General features: G+C 39.8%; 1 protein-coding gene across 7 annotated transcripts; it reads left to right on the plus strand.

Moving 5' to 3' along the window:
• The first annotated feature begins 4936 nt into the window (after nt 1–4936).
• On the plus strand, nt 4937–13405 carry LOC111950401 (troponin T, cardiac muscle-like). 7 transcript variants are annotated; one of them, XM_023968051.2, is made up of 15 exons: nt 5697–5718; nt 6028–6048; nt 6709–6732; nt 6961–6987; nt 7260–7277; nt 8592–8609; nt 8953–8971; nt 9074–9137; nt 9249–9365; nt 9617–9694; nt 9801–9914; nt 10045–10157; nt 10456–10546; nt 11287–11327; nt 13196–13405. In XM_023968051.2, exons 8-15 carry the CDS (start codon nt 9081–9083, stop codon nt 13233–13235), a joined length of 651 nt encoding a protein of 216 aa, XP_023823819.2. In that variant the 5' UTR covers nt 5697–5718; nt 6028–6048; nt 6709–6732; nt 6961–6987; nt 7260–7277; nt 8592–8609; nt 8953–8971; nt 9074–9080; the 3' UTR covers nt 13236–13405. The 7 variants fall into 7 exon arrangements, with proteins under 7 accessions (XP_023823912.2, XP_070290565.1, XP_023823868.2 ...); XM_070434464.1 differs by lacking the exon at nt 6709–6732 and having other exon boundaries at nt 5692–5718; nt 6955–6987; XM_023968100.2 differs by lacking the exon at nt 6709–6732 and having other exon boundaries at nt 5692–5718.
• The last annotated feature ends 4347 nt before the right edge of the window (nt 13406–17752 follow it).

Raw genomic sequence — 17752 nt, forward strand, 5'->3', positions numbered from 1 at the left:
CAAAGAGAGACATCTCCCACCAATGCTCTGTCCATGTCGTCCATCTCACTTTTTTTATTTATATTTAAAGCAAAGCTTCACACATAGCTTTTTTATTCATGTTCACCAGTTCAGGAGAGAGATTATACGGACTCCGTAGATTTGGCTTATTTCACTTTTTTTGTCTTACCAATAGTGCAACAATGGCCTGAGTTAATATATGTTAGCACATAAGTACATGTCGTTATGAATATTATACTGTATCTTCTATTACAGCTTTATACTCAAGATTTGTTTCGCTTTTGTACTCTAAAATTGAGTGACTACCAACCGACAAGAGGCAATGAAAGGCAGTGCAAGCAACTAAAGGAAAGTTGTATATTAAGACGGCTATTATAACGTTTATTATGCTAGTTTCAATTTATTTATGTTTTTTTATGTGTTTTGTCATTGGCTGTCTTTGTAGCTTTTGTACCTGCTGTTTGAATCTCTAATTCACTTTGTTAAACTTTCAAACAACCCACAATGCAGCAGGTGTACTTAAGAGTTACATCCTCATCTTAGAGACTCTCTGATCCACAACATTCCACACCACTAAGCACGCGAACGCCGCCGGGCTTATTCACGTACATGCTCCAATGGCTTCTATTTAGGAGGTAAAGGACCTCAGCTTTGTCAGTGAGTTTGTCTGAATATGGCATGCCAGATACACATTTATACACTATGCCTGTACCTTGAGACGGCATCGGTTTAAGCCGTATGTCGCCTTGCCATTTAAGCCCAAATCCGATGTACTAACTATAGGACTCTGAAAGAACGGAAAGTGCACATTTCGATATTGACGATGATAGAGGATTGAGTCAGTCAAAAGAAGACAGATTTTTGACTCCAGCCAACAATTGCGCTTGACGCTTGTTCTGGGTTTGAGTTTTCCTAAAAGTTCCATAGTGGTATGTAAGATCGTGTTTACAGCATAAATCCTTTACATACAACGGTCTCAAGGCCTTGTTTTTGCGTGTAATAAACTGTACCTTACACCTTGCCAACTCAGTTTGACTTCAGCTGTTTCCTTCTTTTTTTTTTTACCGTTTCATTATTGATGTTCTATGTTTCACATTTCGTTCATTCATTTTGCATGACATGCTTTGATAATATGGGTATTAAATAAAGGTTAGCAGGGGCATTGTAAGATTGTTCTGTGTAAACCTTGACAATCACATTCCATGACTCCTTAGAACGACAAGCAATGGAGTCTGACCAAAATATCTTAACATTATTTTACATTGCTGTTATTTCATATTTTGGTCATTAGCTTTTTTTTGTCCATTTTGAAATTGTATTTTTATTTCAAACACCCTCATTTATTGTGTAGAGTTAACTATGCAAGGCACTCTATCTGTCATTTCAGATACAACTTTGTTATAGTAGTGGGTAGTTTCCTACAGAATGAATGTTATGAAATATTTGTACCGTTGACTCAACAACAGCAATAAAGAGATATAAATTGTTCCAATTTGTCAAATTTATTTTCTCTTTCTTTCTAACACGGAACTCACTATATCATTGACTGCTTAGACAGCTTTACCTCTACCTATCTTGGAACTCAGAAACAAATGAATGTTAACAGCCTGTGTGAGTATGACATGACATGACTATAGCTCGATTAGATGAGCCACGGTTAAGTCCTTGTTCCTGCTTTTAATGGTTGAGATATATATCAGGCTTCCTTTATCTCTAACAATAGACTTCACTGCCCTAACCAATCAGATATAAGAGGTGGTCACATGGGTGGCAGGGCTGCATTATGTGAGCATTAGAGTCTCATTTGAAGTTGTCTGTTTCTGGATCTGAAAGAATAAGACCGGTCCATTTCTCTTTCCCGTGGGGTTTGGAGGTAAGGCTATTGACTGTGACCCCTGACTTGACTGTAACAATGACACTTTGCTGGGATGCATGTGTGAATGAATGCCTGCTCTGAGGCTAGACTCCTGTTTTATAATCCATGTCAATCTGGGCACTGGGGATGTGGAATAAATGAATTCTGGGCAAGAAGGACCATATCATATTTTTTTGCATTAAGAAATGCTGAACTAATACATTTCAGGCAATGCCAGAGAGAAAAGTTTATGGATTCTGTTTCTTTGCGTCTGTTTGATTTGCTTCTCATGGCCCAGACTGGACAGAGGCAGACAGTCAGTGGGCACTAAGCTCGTCTTCTGTAGGGGGAACTGGGTGTTAGCATGCTTTGGGCTTTGACTTAATGCTGGTTAATGCTGAAAGCGGCACCCGCAACATTCCTGCCACTGTCAAACCATTTTATTCCAGCGCTCAAGCCAGGGCCCAATGCTGACCGTGCACATTAAAGCGAAACGCATTTAATTCCACGGGGAAACAAGTCTCATCGCCTGTGAATTCTTGGTGGATTTGAGTTAATACGTTTTGAGACACAGCTCTTTAAACAGATGGTGTATATTCTACTTCACATCTCTCTTAGCTAGAGTTCTCTGTTGTAGCCATTCGGAGGTCGGACTGGGACACTATGTCCTCAACTGAGTTTAAGTCTGTTTTGAAGAAATGCACTCTAGGCTAGTTACTTCCGTCCAAATGTATGTTATGTATAGGAGTGTGTCCCGAATACACTTCACTTGTCATGAACTGGCATGTAAGGTCAGAGGATGGGCGGAGGGAAGGAGGGATGGGTGAGGTGAGGAGTACTGGTTTTCTAATCCAGCCCTCTAGGTTTGCTTCAGTTTTATCCTTCATGGCAAATATGGTCAATGTTAAGATTGACTCCCATCTCCTCTGATAGATAGTTTCATAATGGGATCATCTTGGGAATGTAACGCATGTTGTTAAAAGCTGTGGAGTTGATGGGTGCTGTATGTACAGCTCTAGATGGTTGGCCAACCCGTTGTCCAAAATAGCTGGCCTTGACTGGCATGTTATTCATTGATTTAATGTGTGTGTGTGTGTGTGTGTGTGTGTGTGTGTGTGTGTGTGTGTGTGTGTGTGTGTGTGTGTGTGAGTACAAGCATGTAGGCGCTCAATAAGCTCAGCCAACTTCATTGTCTAGAATAGCACCTAACACCTGCTGGTGAACTGTGCTTTATTATTGTTAAAAATAACCCCTCCCGTATATCAACGGAGTGACTCTAGTTTTATGATCTGATGATTTATCCTTCAACGGAAAGTTCCTCCACACGATAGCATTCTTACATTTGTTAGTTAAATATAGAACTATATGACCTCATGAATCTGTTCCTGTCTGTAAAGTAATGATAGCCTTCAGGTTGTCCCTAAAATGCACCGTATCTGGTATGACAAGGCCATCGGCTTGAAATAATACGTTGGAGTTTAATTAATGCCCGTACATATTTGGGAGATATGTGCTATTCCTTAGCACCTGTGCAAAGTGTTCACCTGCTATTTCTAGAAGAGTGTAAACACATTTATAGTACACTGATTTACGATTGGGATGGCAGGGCAGTGGTTGTAAAAAATAAAATAAAAAAGTTTAATTTACTGTTATCCGTTTGTCTTGAACTGGAAATCTATAAATAAAGTATTGGAAAGTAACAGTGCCTTTTAGTGCCTGGTGCAAAAATACTAAAATGTGGCCCTCAAAGTGTCCATTGCTGTCCCAGTCCCAGTGGAATGGTTAGTGTGTTATCCAGACATCAGGTTATCCTGCCCATAGAGCAGAGAGGAGAAGCCCTCCATGCCAAGAGGAAATGGCTGAGGATTAGTCTTGGAGCTGTTTAGAGCTGAGGGCCTCAGGGCAGTGGTGAAAGAACACCACATACAGACACTCGACTCAAACACATCAGATATCACTGTACTGTGTATCTCTATGTGCCGCAGATGAAAACGTCAGTAGGCCTGGGTGCGTTTAAAATGGTCCCTATTCCTTATCTAGTGCACTAGAGCCCTGGTTAAAAGTAGTGCACTATATCAGGAATAGGGTGCCATTTTAGACCCAGCTTTGTGTGGGTAGGGAAGATTCAAAAGTTTCAATCGTTATCTCGTGTTTTTGCATATTCCTTCTCCTCGTGCTTATTTGTGTGAAACAGAAAACATCAGTAGTCTTGTCTCTCATGTCCAGGTAATCCGATCTAAACATGGCAGATGAAGAAAATGAGTAAGTATGGTATATTTATCTTTGTCGTCTCAGAAACTATAGGCTACACTACAGTGTATTTAGTAACGAAAATGTTTTTCAAAACAATGTCTTCCAACAAAATGTCTCATGTTTTTTTGTTTGTTTTCTTTTCAGGGAGGAAGGTACAGTAAGACTTTGAGAATTGATTATTACTTTTTTGGCTAAACGAAATACGCTTCAAGCCACTTTAAGCTGAGTGTACAAAACATTAGGAACACCTGCTCTTTCCATGTCATAGACTGACCCAGGTGAATCTAGGTGAAACCTATGTTCCCTTATTGATGTCATCTGTTAAATCCTCTTCAATCAGTGAAGATGAAGGGGAGAAGACAGGTTAAAGACGGATTTTTAAGCCTTGGGACAATTGAGAAATATATTGTGTGTGTGCCATTCAGAGGATGAATGGGCAAGACAAAAGATTTAAGTGCCTTTAAGAGCCAGGCGCACCAGTTTGTGTGTGTCAAGAACTGCAATACTGCTGGGTTTTCACGCTCAACAGTTTCCCATGTGTATCAAAAATGGTCCACCACCCAAAGGACATCCAGCCAACTTGACACAACTGTGGGAGGCATTGGAGTCGACATGGGCCAGCATCCCTGTGGAACGCTTTTGACACCTTGTAGAGTCCATGCCCTGACGAATTGAGGCTGTTCTGAGAGCAAAAGGAGGTGCAGCTCATTATTAGGATGGTGTTCCTAATGTTTTGTACACTCAATTGCACATATATTGCTAAGATTGACTATATTAGCTGTATTGCAAATATATTGCTGAGCTGACTTAACCCATGTCTGCGCAGTTGCAGAAACCCCCACAGAGGAAGGTAAAAGCTGTGTATGGCTTCGTGCGTTACTTAGACGTTGTTTGATTGAGTGCATGCTAGATATACTGTAGCAAGTCCTTCTTGTGTCATTGTCAAAGCCTGTTATAGGCCATTCTTTACTGTTTAAACAAAAATTATTCATGTTTTTTTTTTAAAGCATGCTTCGTGTACCTGATCAAAATATACGTTAAATTATAAATTTCAAATGCTATGTCTACATTTGTCTGTCAAGATAAACATTTGGAATTTGCATATCATTTGTATACTGGTTTCCTACCCATCTGTCTTTGTGGTGTGTGCTTACATGGATATCCAAGGTGTATGAGACTTATACCCTTTTCATGTGTCCGACTCCATATTCCATCCAATAGCTAAACAGATGTTACACCATGCACTCTCCATTCCATAAACAGAATGTGTTGTTCACTCTAGAATGGTTTTCAATGTTCTGACAAAGGTTGCATGAAATGTTTGTATGTACTGTATGGAAATCATACTGATACTGAATCAGATTCAAACAATTTGATCCAATCTGATCACTATGTATGAAAATGTGTTTCATACCAGTTTGATGGCCCTGACTACAGATCTAGGATCAGATCACCATACACCAATTCTAAACCATAATCATTATTGTCCTTAAACAATATCTGACCCTAGGTCAGTGGTTAGGGCTTCTACCAACTCATTGCCTTGTATTGAACCACTAATTCATCTTCTGTCCACTCATCAGTCGAGGTTGAAGTCCCAGCAGAGGAAGGTAAAGTGTCCCATGTGCTGTGAACTGCATGTATACAGTTCCATAAATAATAATATTATCAAGATATGCATATTTTACAGCTAGAGATGCAGTTTTCTTCAGTGTTGAAATACTCTATATTCCTATGTCATACATACTAGTTTCATAGAATGCACTGTAACATTTTTTGCTCTAGTCACTGGTATCTTAATTTCAGATGGCATACAGTATTCCTGTAGTTAATGCTGCATTAATGATTTTGGCTGTATTAATTATGAACAAAACAATGCACTTTAAGCTTTATTCAGATGTCTGATGTCCTTACAATAGATGCTGCTCCTGCAGAGGAAGGTAATGCTTTTCAACGCTTCATATGTACAGATTCTGCATGCTAATATACATGTAATGTACCCCACATACAAGTTATATACTGTGCAACAACAAAAAAATGTGGTATGAGCAGTGTTTTTGTAGTCAATGAAGTTGAAAGCAATTGTCCCGCAGATATTCTGTCACGTATAACGTACATAATATCTCTCCTCGCGGAGCTGCAAAATAATATTTGCTTCATAATCAGACCAAAGGCTGTATTTCTCTCTGCCTTATTGACTCTGCCTTAGCATAACAGTGGCTGACACTAAACAATCCTATGCTTTTAGCTATAACAGAACCTGCCCCAGAACCTGTAGAAGGTACATATATATTATTATTATTATTATTATTATTGGCTTAGTACCAAAAAAGTAATCATCTTTATCAAAGTGATAGTTAAGCGATTTATCTACTGTAGGTCTAAATGTGTAGAATTGCTGAACTATCCCTTTTTAAGTTATTTGCTTCACTCATTGCAAATTCACTAATCAACGATATGACTTTACCACAGAACCTGCCCCGTGCAGTCGTAGGTAAACCGTGTCATGGCTTGATATGCTTCTTGTTTTTGCACATTATTATTATTAGTGAATAATAATCATTCATCCACTTACTAATCATTCCCTACCGTTACCGTAGAGCCCACGCCAGACGTAGAACCAGGTAATGCTTTCTTGCGTTTAACATTAAATGTCATTGCTGCATATTAAGATGTACCCTAGCTACAGTATCATTATTAGACTTAAGTGTTGAGAGCAAAAGTATACCGGTGTTATTATTTTACCCCACAGTAGTTTGGCGTTATGTCGTGGAACATGTTTGTTTTGGTTCTGTCTTCTTTGCTTCAAGCTTTATTCGCATACTAACATTGTATCTTCACCGTAGAACCAGAACCAGAGCCAGAGCCAGACGTAGAAGGTAAAGACCTGTTTTTGCTTTACCATGGTCTTTAGTTTCTAGTATAGATGTGTATTTGTGCTAATAGTACACGTTCCTTAATGCCAGTGAAGTAATCTAAGACACATACGCAATCGGCATTATATTAATGCAACATACAGTGCATGCTTATTTTCACAACACTGACTGAGTTATTTTTATTATTATATCAATTATAATATATATTACTTTTTCTTTACCTCATATTTTTACACTCAACTGATCCACTCCTCATTTTTTTATCCTTACAAAAGAGCCCACTGCAGTAGAAGGTAATTTTGATCTTTTACCTCTACATCACAAAGTTTTCCCCTGCATGGATTATACTGTAGCCTTCTATCTGCAATAGTAACATAATGTATTAACTAGGCACGACAACAGCTTGCAGCTAATCTGGCCCACAGGTGCTGTCAAAGCCGCAACAAAAATATTTTTGCACATTCATTTTCATAATTATTTGCTTCCTGCTTTATTGATTCCTTCATGTGTCCTCGCAACAGAGCCCCCCACCTGTTGTAGAAGCTAAAGCTTTTTTTTGGCTTCATCTTACAAATACGTACAGTGCATCATCTCATATTCTATTGTTCGCTTCATGCTTTCCTATCTTTGCTAATCAGTCTGATGATGCTTTTATAACAGACCCGCCCCCCCCCCCCGTAGTAGTAGAAAGTAAAGCTTTTCTTGGCTTCGAATTCACTTAGTTTCACCTGCATTTGATATCCCAGATGCATGTATGTTATAAGCTGTATTATAAACTGGGTGGTTCCGAGCCCTGAATGCTGATTGGCTAACAGCCGTGGTATGTCAGACCGTATACCACGGATATGACAAAACTTTTATTTTTACTGCTCTAATTATGTTGGTAACCAGTTTATAATAGCAATAAGGCACCTCGGGGGTTTGTGGAATATTGCCAATATACCACGGCTAAGGGCTGTGTCCAGGCACAGAACAGTCCTTAGCTGTGGTATATTGGCAATATACCACACCCCCTCGACCCTTATTGCTTAAATAGCACACCTTTCACTGGTACCATTTGGGCCACTTTAGCATACCCAGCTAACAAACGTATCATATTGATAACCCCCATTACTGATTCATATGTACTGATTAAATATCAATAGACCTTTACAGCATGTGTTTTTACAACGTCATATTCTCACACATTTCAGTCTGTCGACTACTAAACGAATTCTTCTCATGTCCCTCACATAGAAACGCCTGCAGAAGAAGGTACCTGTTATACGTTGTTGTCTTGTACAGAATGCATGAAGTGTAGACCTATAACTATAGACTGTGGCGGTCTGCTGTGAATGTTCTTTTGTATTCCTTAGTATCTAATACTTTGTGTTTCATACCATTCCGCTGCCTGTCAGAATATTGAGCCATCACTGTGTGATAATGCATTGGTTTTGGTTGCGTAATACACACTTTCATACAGTAGGTTTCAATAGATAAGGCCTATCACTGAAATATCCTGTCGTAATAATCCAATGTGTTACCATAGAGTACTGTAAATGTGTGAATATTCTGTTGAAAGCTCTGTGTGTAATCATCCCTTCTTTTTCTATGTTTTTCACCAACAGCCGGTGGAGAGACTCAAGGTGAGTGTTGTCTAGTTCTTTGTAACTATAGTTCTAGGTCTAGTCTTGTTCTATGTAACTAGTTCTAGGTCTAGTCTTGTTCTATGTAACTAGTTCTAGGTCTAGTCTTGTTCTATGTAACTAGTTCTAGGTCTAGTATTTTGAAACATTTTCAAAGCTATTTATGTTATAAAATACTTTTCAAACCTTTGGTTAAGAGACATTTCAAAACATTTAGATTTTACTAATCAGATTTATATTGATTTTGATCACTTCTTATTTCTACTTTGAATGAATTATAATTTAATATAATATATAATATAATATAATGTAATATAATAGCCTTTTCTGTTGTGACTTACAGATTCCAAAGCCAAACCAAAGTAAGTGTTTGATTCTATTTTGGCCAACAACTTTCTCTGTGTCACTGAATCAAAGTAATTGAATGGAGAGTATTTGATAGAATCATCTCTAATGTTTTTCAGAAGTTTTATGCCAAATGTTGCCCCTCCAAAGCTACCAGAGGGAGATGGTAAAGTCGATTTTGACGTGAGTGATGCAATCCTACCAGCTAGATTATCTGAATATAGCAATAAGAGTGCCACACTCACTAATTCACTAATTACTCTGTGTGTGTGTGTGTGTGTGTGTGTTTTACAGGACCTGCACAGGAAGCGTCAAGAGAAGGACATGGCTGAGCTGACCTCTCTGATTGAGTCTCACTTTGTCCAGAGGAAGAAAGATGAAGATGAGCTCATCAGTCTCGTCAACAGGATCGTAAGTCCTCTACTGTAGCACTGCTGGAGCTCACACACACACACACTGCTGGGACACTACGTGGGCGTGTTGGTGAACTGCACACGTAATGAGTGACATTGCAGACCTGACATTCTGGTTGGCTCCCATAGCTTAAGCCCAGGCTCAGTGTGCCAACATAGTCTTGAGGTACCCAGAGGAATCAGGTTGGATACCTTATCTGTCACGGACTGTAACTGTGTGTGCGTGTGTGTGTGTGTGTGTGTGCGCAGGAGAAGCGTCGTACCGAGAGGGCAGAGCAGCAGAGGATTCGCACTGAGCAAGAGAAAGAGAGGCAGGCCCGTCTAGCCGTGAGTCTCTCATTGTGTAATGTTTCAATTGTGATGTCAAGGCCAACTGCGGCCCAAGTTGTTTTCTCCTCTTCTTTAACCTTCTGTTGCTCACTCCCCGACGCAGGAAGAGAAAGAGAGGAGGGAGCAAGATGAACAGCGYAGGAAGCACGATGATGACGCCAAGAAGAAGAAGGCCCTCACTACCATGACTCACACGTACGGTGGCATCCAACAGAAGGTCAGCGCTAGCTCCKCACKCACTCGCTCTCKCTCATGATCACRACATTYGCATCAGAKTTGCTGCCCCCTCGTGGTTATCTTGACACTTACATGCCCTCTCGCTGCGCTGCGGTGATGTCCTTCCACAGCAAGAGGGCAAGAAGGGAGCCAAGAAGCAGACTGAGAGAGAAAAGAAGAAGAAGATCCTGGCTGACAGAAGGAAGGCTCTGATCATCGACCATCTCAACGAGGACAAACTTAAGTATGACATATTTAATTACCCCGAAATATTCACAGGTCTTTGACTGAGTCTCAAATGGCACCTTGGCTCTGGTCAAAAGTTATGCACTTTTTAGGGAATAGGATATCGTCACAGACACACACTGAAAGCTCTATTTCATTGTTGAAATGATCTATTGTACAGGTTTACACATCGAAGAAAACATGAGATGCAGATAAATACACATAGTTGCTTAGAAAGTCTCCTGTGAAGGAGAGACCAAAAGTAGAACCTCATGCGCTGGCTGAACGCTGGCTTCCCGTTGGTTGTCGTCCTGCAGGGAGAAGGCCAATGAGCTGTGGCAGTGGATGATGGAGCTGGAGGCGGAGAAGTTCGACCTCAGCGAGAGACTGAAGAAGCAGAAATACGACGTAAGTGTTCTCACGCCGGTCCAAGCTATGGTGACAAAACCCATGGCTCTACTGTGCATAGTGATCCACAGGGTAAAAACAAGATCACTGGTCGTGCCAATGACATGACAGTATAATACAGTGATGATTACAAGATTGTGATGTTTTACTTCAAATGGGTCTTTTTCATGTGTCCTGACCTCCATATCATCTCCTCTGAACTCCTTATCATCTCCTCTGTCATCCAATGACTGCATACCACAAGGGGCTGGTGAGGGGAGGACGGCTCGTAATAAATGACGGGAGTGAATTGAGGAAAAATGTACTTACTACAACTGTGATCGGGTTGTCTCACCTATCTTAAAATTAATGCACTAACTGTTTACGTCTCTCTGGATAAGAGGGTCTGCTAAATGACTAAAATGTTCATGTAAAAGGAATGGAATCCAACATGGAAACCATGTGTTTGATACCATTCCATTTATTCCGTTCCAGCCATTCCTATGTGCCTGTCCTCCCCAATTAAGCTGCCACCAGCCGCCTGTGCTCTATACCAAAGCATTACATGTGTCCTTTTACATGCTGTGAATGCAGTCTATTTCACAGAGAGTAACTTACACTCATGAAATACAAAGCAGTTTAAACATATACATGCATAACAAGCCACATCCCCCTACTCTGAAACTGGTAGTGTTAATCCTACTGCCTAAGAGGACTTCCTACGAGGGGCGCAGCTGTCTAAAACTCTGACTTGCTTCCAGATGAATGTTCTCCAGACCCGAATCAATGAGCAGCAGAAGTTGTGAGTAATCGGCTGTGGGGGCGTCAACCTCACTGTTGTGTAGTCCGCTGTCAGTCGTTGTTGTCAGAGTGAGCGTTTTTTATTTGACACTCGGGGCTCAGGGAAGCGCAACCGGGTGACCGGGTCAGGTCAGGTGGTGGACCACAGGTGAATGCTTTCGACCACAGGTGAACCACACACTCCACACACTCAGACAGGTGGTGGTGCAGCCAGGCCGTGGCTCCAAACTGCAGGATCCCAGGTTTCCCTACAGGTTTCAGTCAGTGTGTTGTCTCAGTGCTTAGGCAGCCTCCACTGTGTGTCCCTTCACAGATCAATCAGCTTCTGGCCCGTGTCCAGGACCACCAGAGGTAAGTACCCAGAGCCACACTGGTCAGTTTCTCCTCTATTTAAAAGAGCCTGGGGGGCCTAAAACAACCAACAAATGATAATTAATGCTCCTCATTAAAAGAAAACATTAAATAAAGCCAAGTTTTGGAATACTATCAAGACATTTGCWGTTGGGAACATTCAATGGAGTGTGTCTCAAAAGTCTAAAGTGGCTTCCTCTCTTCGTCTCCTCTCATTAATCGGTATTGATCTGAAGACACAGAGTATGTGAAAGCAACCTTTCCTGCTTTTTTTCATCAGTGCAGATGAAGGAAAGGAGACAAGGAGAAGGAGCTACTTTAGACTATTGAGATACACCCATTGTCCCTCATCCATTCACTGTTCACGGTCTTAACCCCAAGGCCTTTTAAAGTCACATGATCCTGCTTGAAGAGAACTAGCTCGGAGCATATGATCCAACCTGGGAGAAAACATTAGGATCGTAGTGCTGCATCCTAAGTTGACCAGTCTTTAGAGTGGCTCCTTCCATTCCATCCATCCCTCTCCATTCATCTAGAATAGACCCCAATAGTCTGGGAAGATCGTGATCCTAATCAACAGCCTACTATTGGCCCCAGAACAGTGTCATCATCAAAACTGACAGTACATTATAGTCTTTGTAGGTTAAGGAACTTCGTTAAGTCGTATGTATTGCAGTTCATTCAGTATATGTACTGCAATGCCTCTAAAAAATGACCTCTGGGAAAATGGGTTGACTCCTGTCCACTAGTTTCTGATGGTAAGTTGAATTTTACATACAGGTATTGGCTGGCTATAGCTTTCTAACTCATCTGTCAGGCTTGAGGAATGATAGATTGATAGCCTATAATAAATTCTACATTTAAATGGTGCATTATGGGTGAAATTCTAACTTTCAATTCAGTCAAATGTCCACTTAGTTTCCCATTGACATCAGTGCATGACTAAGAGAAAATGGGAGTTAGGATTTGGCCCTAAGAGAACATCACGGTAAGACCGCTGAAGATAGGACACGATCGCCATGTCATTCATTCATCCTCGTCCTTTACTAACCCTCGGTCCTGTGTGTGAAAGTTCTGTGTTCCCTTTCATCCTGCGATGCATGCCAACTCTCACAGAACTGTCTCTGTTTCCATTCCCATCCCCCACTCCCCYCTCTTTCATACATCAATCTATCTATCTCTAACTCATTCTTTCAAAACTACTCTTCCTCTTTGGTGCTGTAAACATCATAGAAAATGTTTAGGATAGATTTGTTGAAGATGTTCCTGGTAGAACCTTTGAATATACATGTACTCGATATTTAAAATATTTTGTTGGTCTTATGTATTCACTGACATTAGTATAGTAATCGCTTATASAATTCCTTTTAGGTCCTTGAGGAGCTTATGTCTTTCAGCTCTTAGTATAACTACGTGTATTGTTCCTAAGTATACCAATATAATAGCGCCACCTACTGGTCAGATAGAAAGAGTGACAGAGGTGTTTGACTGGTCTGTCTACGCTGTGTGGTTTCACAGTGCCAAAGGCAGAGGCAAGGCCAAGGCAGTCAGGAGATAATGAGACCTGGCAGGATGAAGTCTTCAGGACTGAGACGCCAGACGATGACGGAGGATTGTTTTGTTGTTGTTCTTGTTATCAGTGTACATGCAAATTACTATGGAAATGTACTGTTATCACGGTCACTGTTTGCATGAAGCTAGAAACAATAAAGAGATGTTTGCTTTTGATTCAGTGTTTGGTTAGATTTTAATGAAAAATCTGAAAAGTTTTAATGAAAAGTCTGAGGCTGAAAAAATGTACAAGACTGGTGCTACCCATTTGAAAATGCACGGACGACTGTTATAAGTCGCTTTGGATAAAAGCGTCTGCCAATTGGCATATATTATTATTACATAATGTACAATACTGTGGCTCCAGTAGTGCTAAAGCTTTCGTCTCAATTCCCTGAGGTCGTGAATTCAAATCTAGCTTCCTTCTCTCCCTCCATCTCTGGCTCATAACTTAAAGCGTAAAGCGTTTTGAGCATCTGGAAAAAGCGTTATATAAATCCAATCAATTATTATTAGACAAAGCAACAAGTTATTGAAATAAATGTATTTATTAACCACACATATAATACTACAGTACGACATAACACATAATATTGCCTGCACAGTGCAATCCCTTACAGAAAAACCACATGATTTCACATGTAGAAAATCACGATGTCGCATAAGAAATTTCACTTGACAACATGCTTTTGGAACACTTCACATGTGATGTTTCACATGTGACATCGTGTTTTTGGAACACTACACATGTGAAAACAAAAATTAGTTATGATACACACAGCGCTTTTAACGTAGTGTATTCAACTTACATATTTGACACACATGATTACATTGTATATGGTTATTTATACAGTAATTATTATTGTGTCCTTACCTGGGATTTGAACAGCATTCCGATCTTCCTGCTACTCCACCATGTCTGTGTCAATATCTGATTTCACCTGTATTCCTACACTTTGGGACTTAAAAGTAAATCTCAGCTTTGTTAATAAATACACAAGAAAAACTATTATATTTATCATAGTGATTCAGGAGTAACATTAAAGCAGAATAATATACCACACCAACATTAGATATCTATACAGAAAACCCTCAAATGTTTGAAATGYGTCAATTAAATCAATGATGTGAAAATACTCTGATTAACTGATAACTAAAATAGCAGTGCACATGGCACTCTTTTGCTAAGTGCATAGGTAATGAATATGTAGGGRAATACTACAGACTTTGTGGCGCAGCAGAAATATCATCMCACCTCAAATCCCGGGTCATATTTTAGCTGAACAGCGAACCACTTACTTTAAAACCGCCATACCTTTTCATGACTTTACTTATAAATAGTTTGGGATGGTTTGGGACCATCACGAGATTTCCTGACGACTGGTAAAACAAATGTCTTGAGAACATCTTACAAACATCCTAATATGGTCCTCACCCTTATGGAAAAAMCACATGAATTTCACGAGATCACATGTGATCTTATGTGAAGTTAATGTGATAATGTGACAACATGTAAAACAATATGTGATAACATGAAACTACAAATGACAACATGCAAGCACATCTGAAAACATGATCTCATGTGATGTTCCAAAAATACGTTTGCAAATTGTTTCAAATGTGAAATTTCACTTGCACATGATGTTCCAAAAACACGTTTTAACATGTGAAATGTCATGTGAATACATATGAAGTGTTCCAAAAACACGTGTTCACATATGAAATGTCATGAGAAGTGTTCCAAAAACAGGCTTTCACCTGATATTTCACACATGAAATCATGTGGGATTTCCGTAAGGGGGATACCAGCAACCTGAATTTCCTGGTCTGTGGCCATGACAGAAATCAACCACTGATTTATTGGCAAGAATACATTTCTGCACTGTAAAAAGTTGCACAGAATCAAGTCAATAATTGTGCGATTATCTGACAACACCAACAAAAAAGTAGCATAGCTCAGGGACACAACATTAAGTGGGCATAAAAGCTCTTGGGCTTGTACTTGCTAACTTTTGGTCTGCAGTGCTTTGTAACTTATTTGTTATCTAGAACATATATCTACACACTCAAAAATAAGAATACGGTTACGGTACAATGTTGTTCCCTGGTTTACAAAAGGTCAAAGGTACACTTAAGGTACCTTCAGAGGTATACATGGTACTGGTCGGTACCTTTTAGAGTACATGTGTGGATAATCTAGTAAAATGTATATATATATATTTTTTTAAATGTACCCAATATATTYAATAATTACTGCAGTTTTAAATGTAGGTGATGCAATATGCTGRCAGGGGCTCATTAGCATATTTGGGGACAGTTGTTGTATTTGTGCCAACCGTCAGTGGAAATGTTGTACCAGTTTAACTGGTTCATCGTGGTTTTTCGTTATGTTGATGAAGGTTGAGCCCCTCTTTTGACACGGTCAGTGCTGCAGTCTTTGTAAGAACAGCTGACAGTCAAGAGTTGCACTGTTAAGAGGTTACTGYGCCTTTCCAGTAGCATAATGGCAGCTAGTTCATAGAAAGTTTMATTTTCAATAATTTACTGTCAACGAGCTGTAAGTGGGTTATTGTAAGATTCACAGTAACTTACTGTAGCTAATCTGTCACACTCACTGACCTGACGGTCTGGTAGGAAAGTGAGTATTACAATGACATGGTGACTAGCTATGATTGAAATATTGTATGGCTCTTTGACATCACATGCACTTATGTTAGCCATTAATAAGACTGGATAACCAACAGCGTACAAGCTTAGTGTTTATGAACAGAACACAACAGACCACATTAACTGGGACGACATTGCTTCTCATGGGAGACCAAAAAGAGCAAGTTGAAAGCCATGCCTGCAATATTCTGACAGGCTGCTGTTACAGTATGCTGCCAATCAGCAAGTGATGTGCATGTTGTCAACAGAAGATTCAGTGAAGACACAATAGGTTACTAGCATGTATTGCTAGTGGMAGCAAGTTGCCTGTAGGTTACTGACAATGTTTTGCCAGTTAGTTATTGTGAATCTTACAATAAYTTACTGACAAATGGTTTTCAGTTAAGAAATGACAAATTCACAGCAACAAGCTGCCATTTAAGTTACTGGAAAATACACACTACCCTCTTTACAGTSCAGCTCATTACCAACACATCCTCTTACAAAGTTTGCAATGTCAAAGGAGGTGCTCAACTTCCATTGGCAAAACCATCAAACGTTTAAACTTCTACTGATGGTTGCCACRAATACACATATATTTGACCATGCCCCMAAATATGCAAATGAGCCCCACAATGAATTCTACCTTCTATTCAAAATATTGGGTGGGAAAATGTCCCATTATACCTACAAGGTACCGAACTGTACCATGTGAGGTCATATGTGTACCTGTGAAGTTTACGTTTGAGTTTTTTGTACCCCAGGTAACAACACTGTACCCTAACCATACCCTTATTCTTCGAGAGTGTGTGTAAATATTCCTGCCTAGAAGCCCAGCATCCCGGCGTCACCTCTTCACTGTTGATGTTGAGACTGGTGTTTTGCRGGTACTATTTAATGAAGCTGCCAGTTGAGGACTTGTGAGGCGTCTGTTTCTCAAACTAGACACTCTAAAGTACTTGTCCTCTCGCTCAGTTGTGCACCGGGGCCTCCCACACTTTCTATTCTGGTTAGAGCCAGTTTGCGCTGTTCTGTGAAGGGAGTAGTACACAGCGTAGTACGAGATCTTCAGTTTCTTGGCAATTTCTCRCATGGAATAGCCATCATTTCTCAGAACAAGAATAGACTGACGAGTTTCAGAAGAAAGGTCTTTGTTTCTGGCCATTTTGAGCCTGTAATCGAACCCACAAATGCTGATGTTCCAGATACTCAACTAGCCTAAAAGTCCAGTTTTATTGCTTCTTTAAATCAGGACAACAGTTTTCAACTGTGCTAAAATGGTTTTCTAATGATCAATTAGCCTTTTAAAATGATAAACTTGGATTAGCTAACACAACGTGCCATTGGAACACAGGAGTGATGGTTGCTGATAATGGGCCTCTGTACACCTATGTAGATATTCCATAGAAAAAAATCTGCCGTTTCCAGCTACAATAGTAATTTACAACATTAACAATGTCTACACTGTATTTCTGATCAATTTGATGTTATTATAATGGACAACAAATGTGCTTTTCTTTCAAAAACAAGATCATTTCTAAGTGACCCCAAAGGATAGTGTGTATATATATATATAAAAAAATAACAGAATACTGTCATTTTATAGAAATAACACCTTCAAGTTGCTCGATATACTTTAGGCAAAGTGCAAGAAATTGTTTKTGCCAATATACACTGAGTACACAAAACATTATGAACACCTGCTCTTTCCATGATATAGACTGATCAGGTGAATCCAGGTGAAAGCTATGATCCCTTATTGATGTCACTTGTTAAATCCACTTCAATCAGTGTATATGAAGGGGAGGAGACAGGTAAAAKAAGGATTTTTAAGCCTTAAGACAATTGAAACATGGATTGTGTATGTGTGCCATTCAG

Source organism: Salvelinus sp. IW2-2015, linkage group LG3 (genome assembly GCF_002910315.2).
Source record: "Salvelinus sp. IW2-2015 linkage group LG3, ASM291031v2, whole genome shotgun sequence".
NCBI lineage: Eukaryota > Metazoa > Chordata > Actinopteri > Salmoniformes > Salmonidae > Salvelinus > Salvelinus sp. IW2-2015.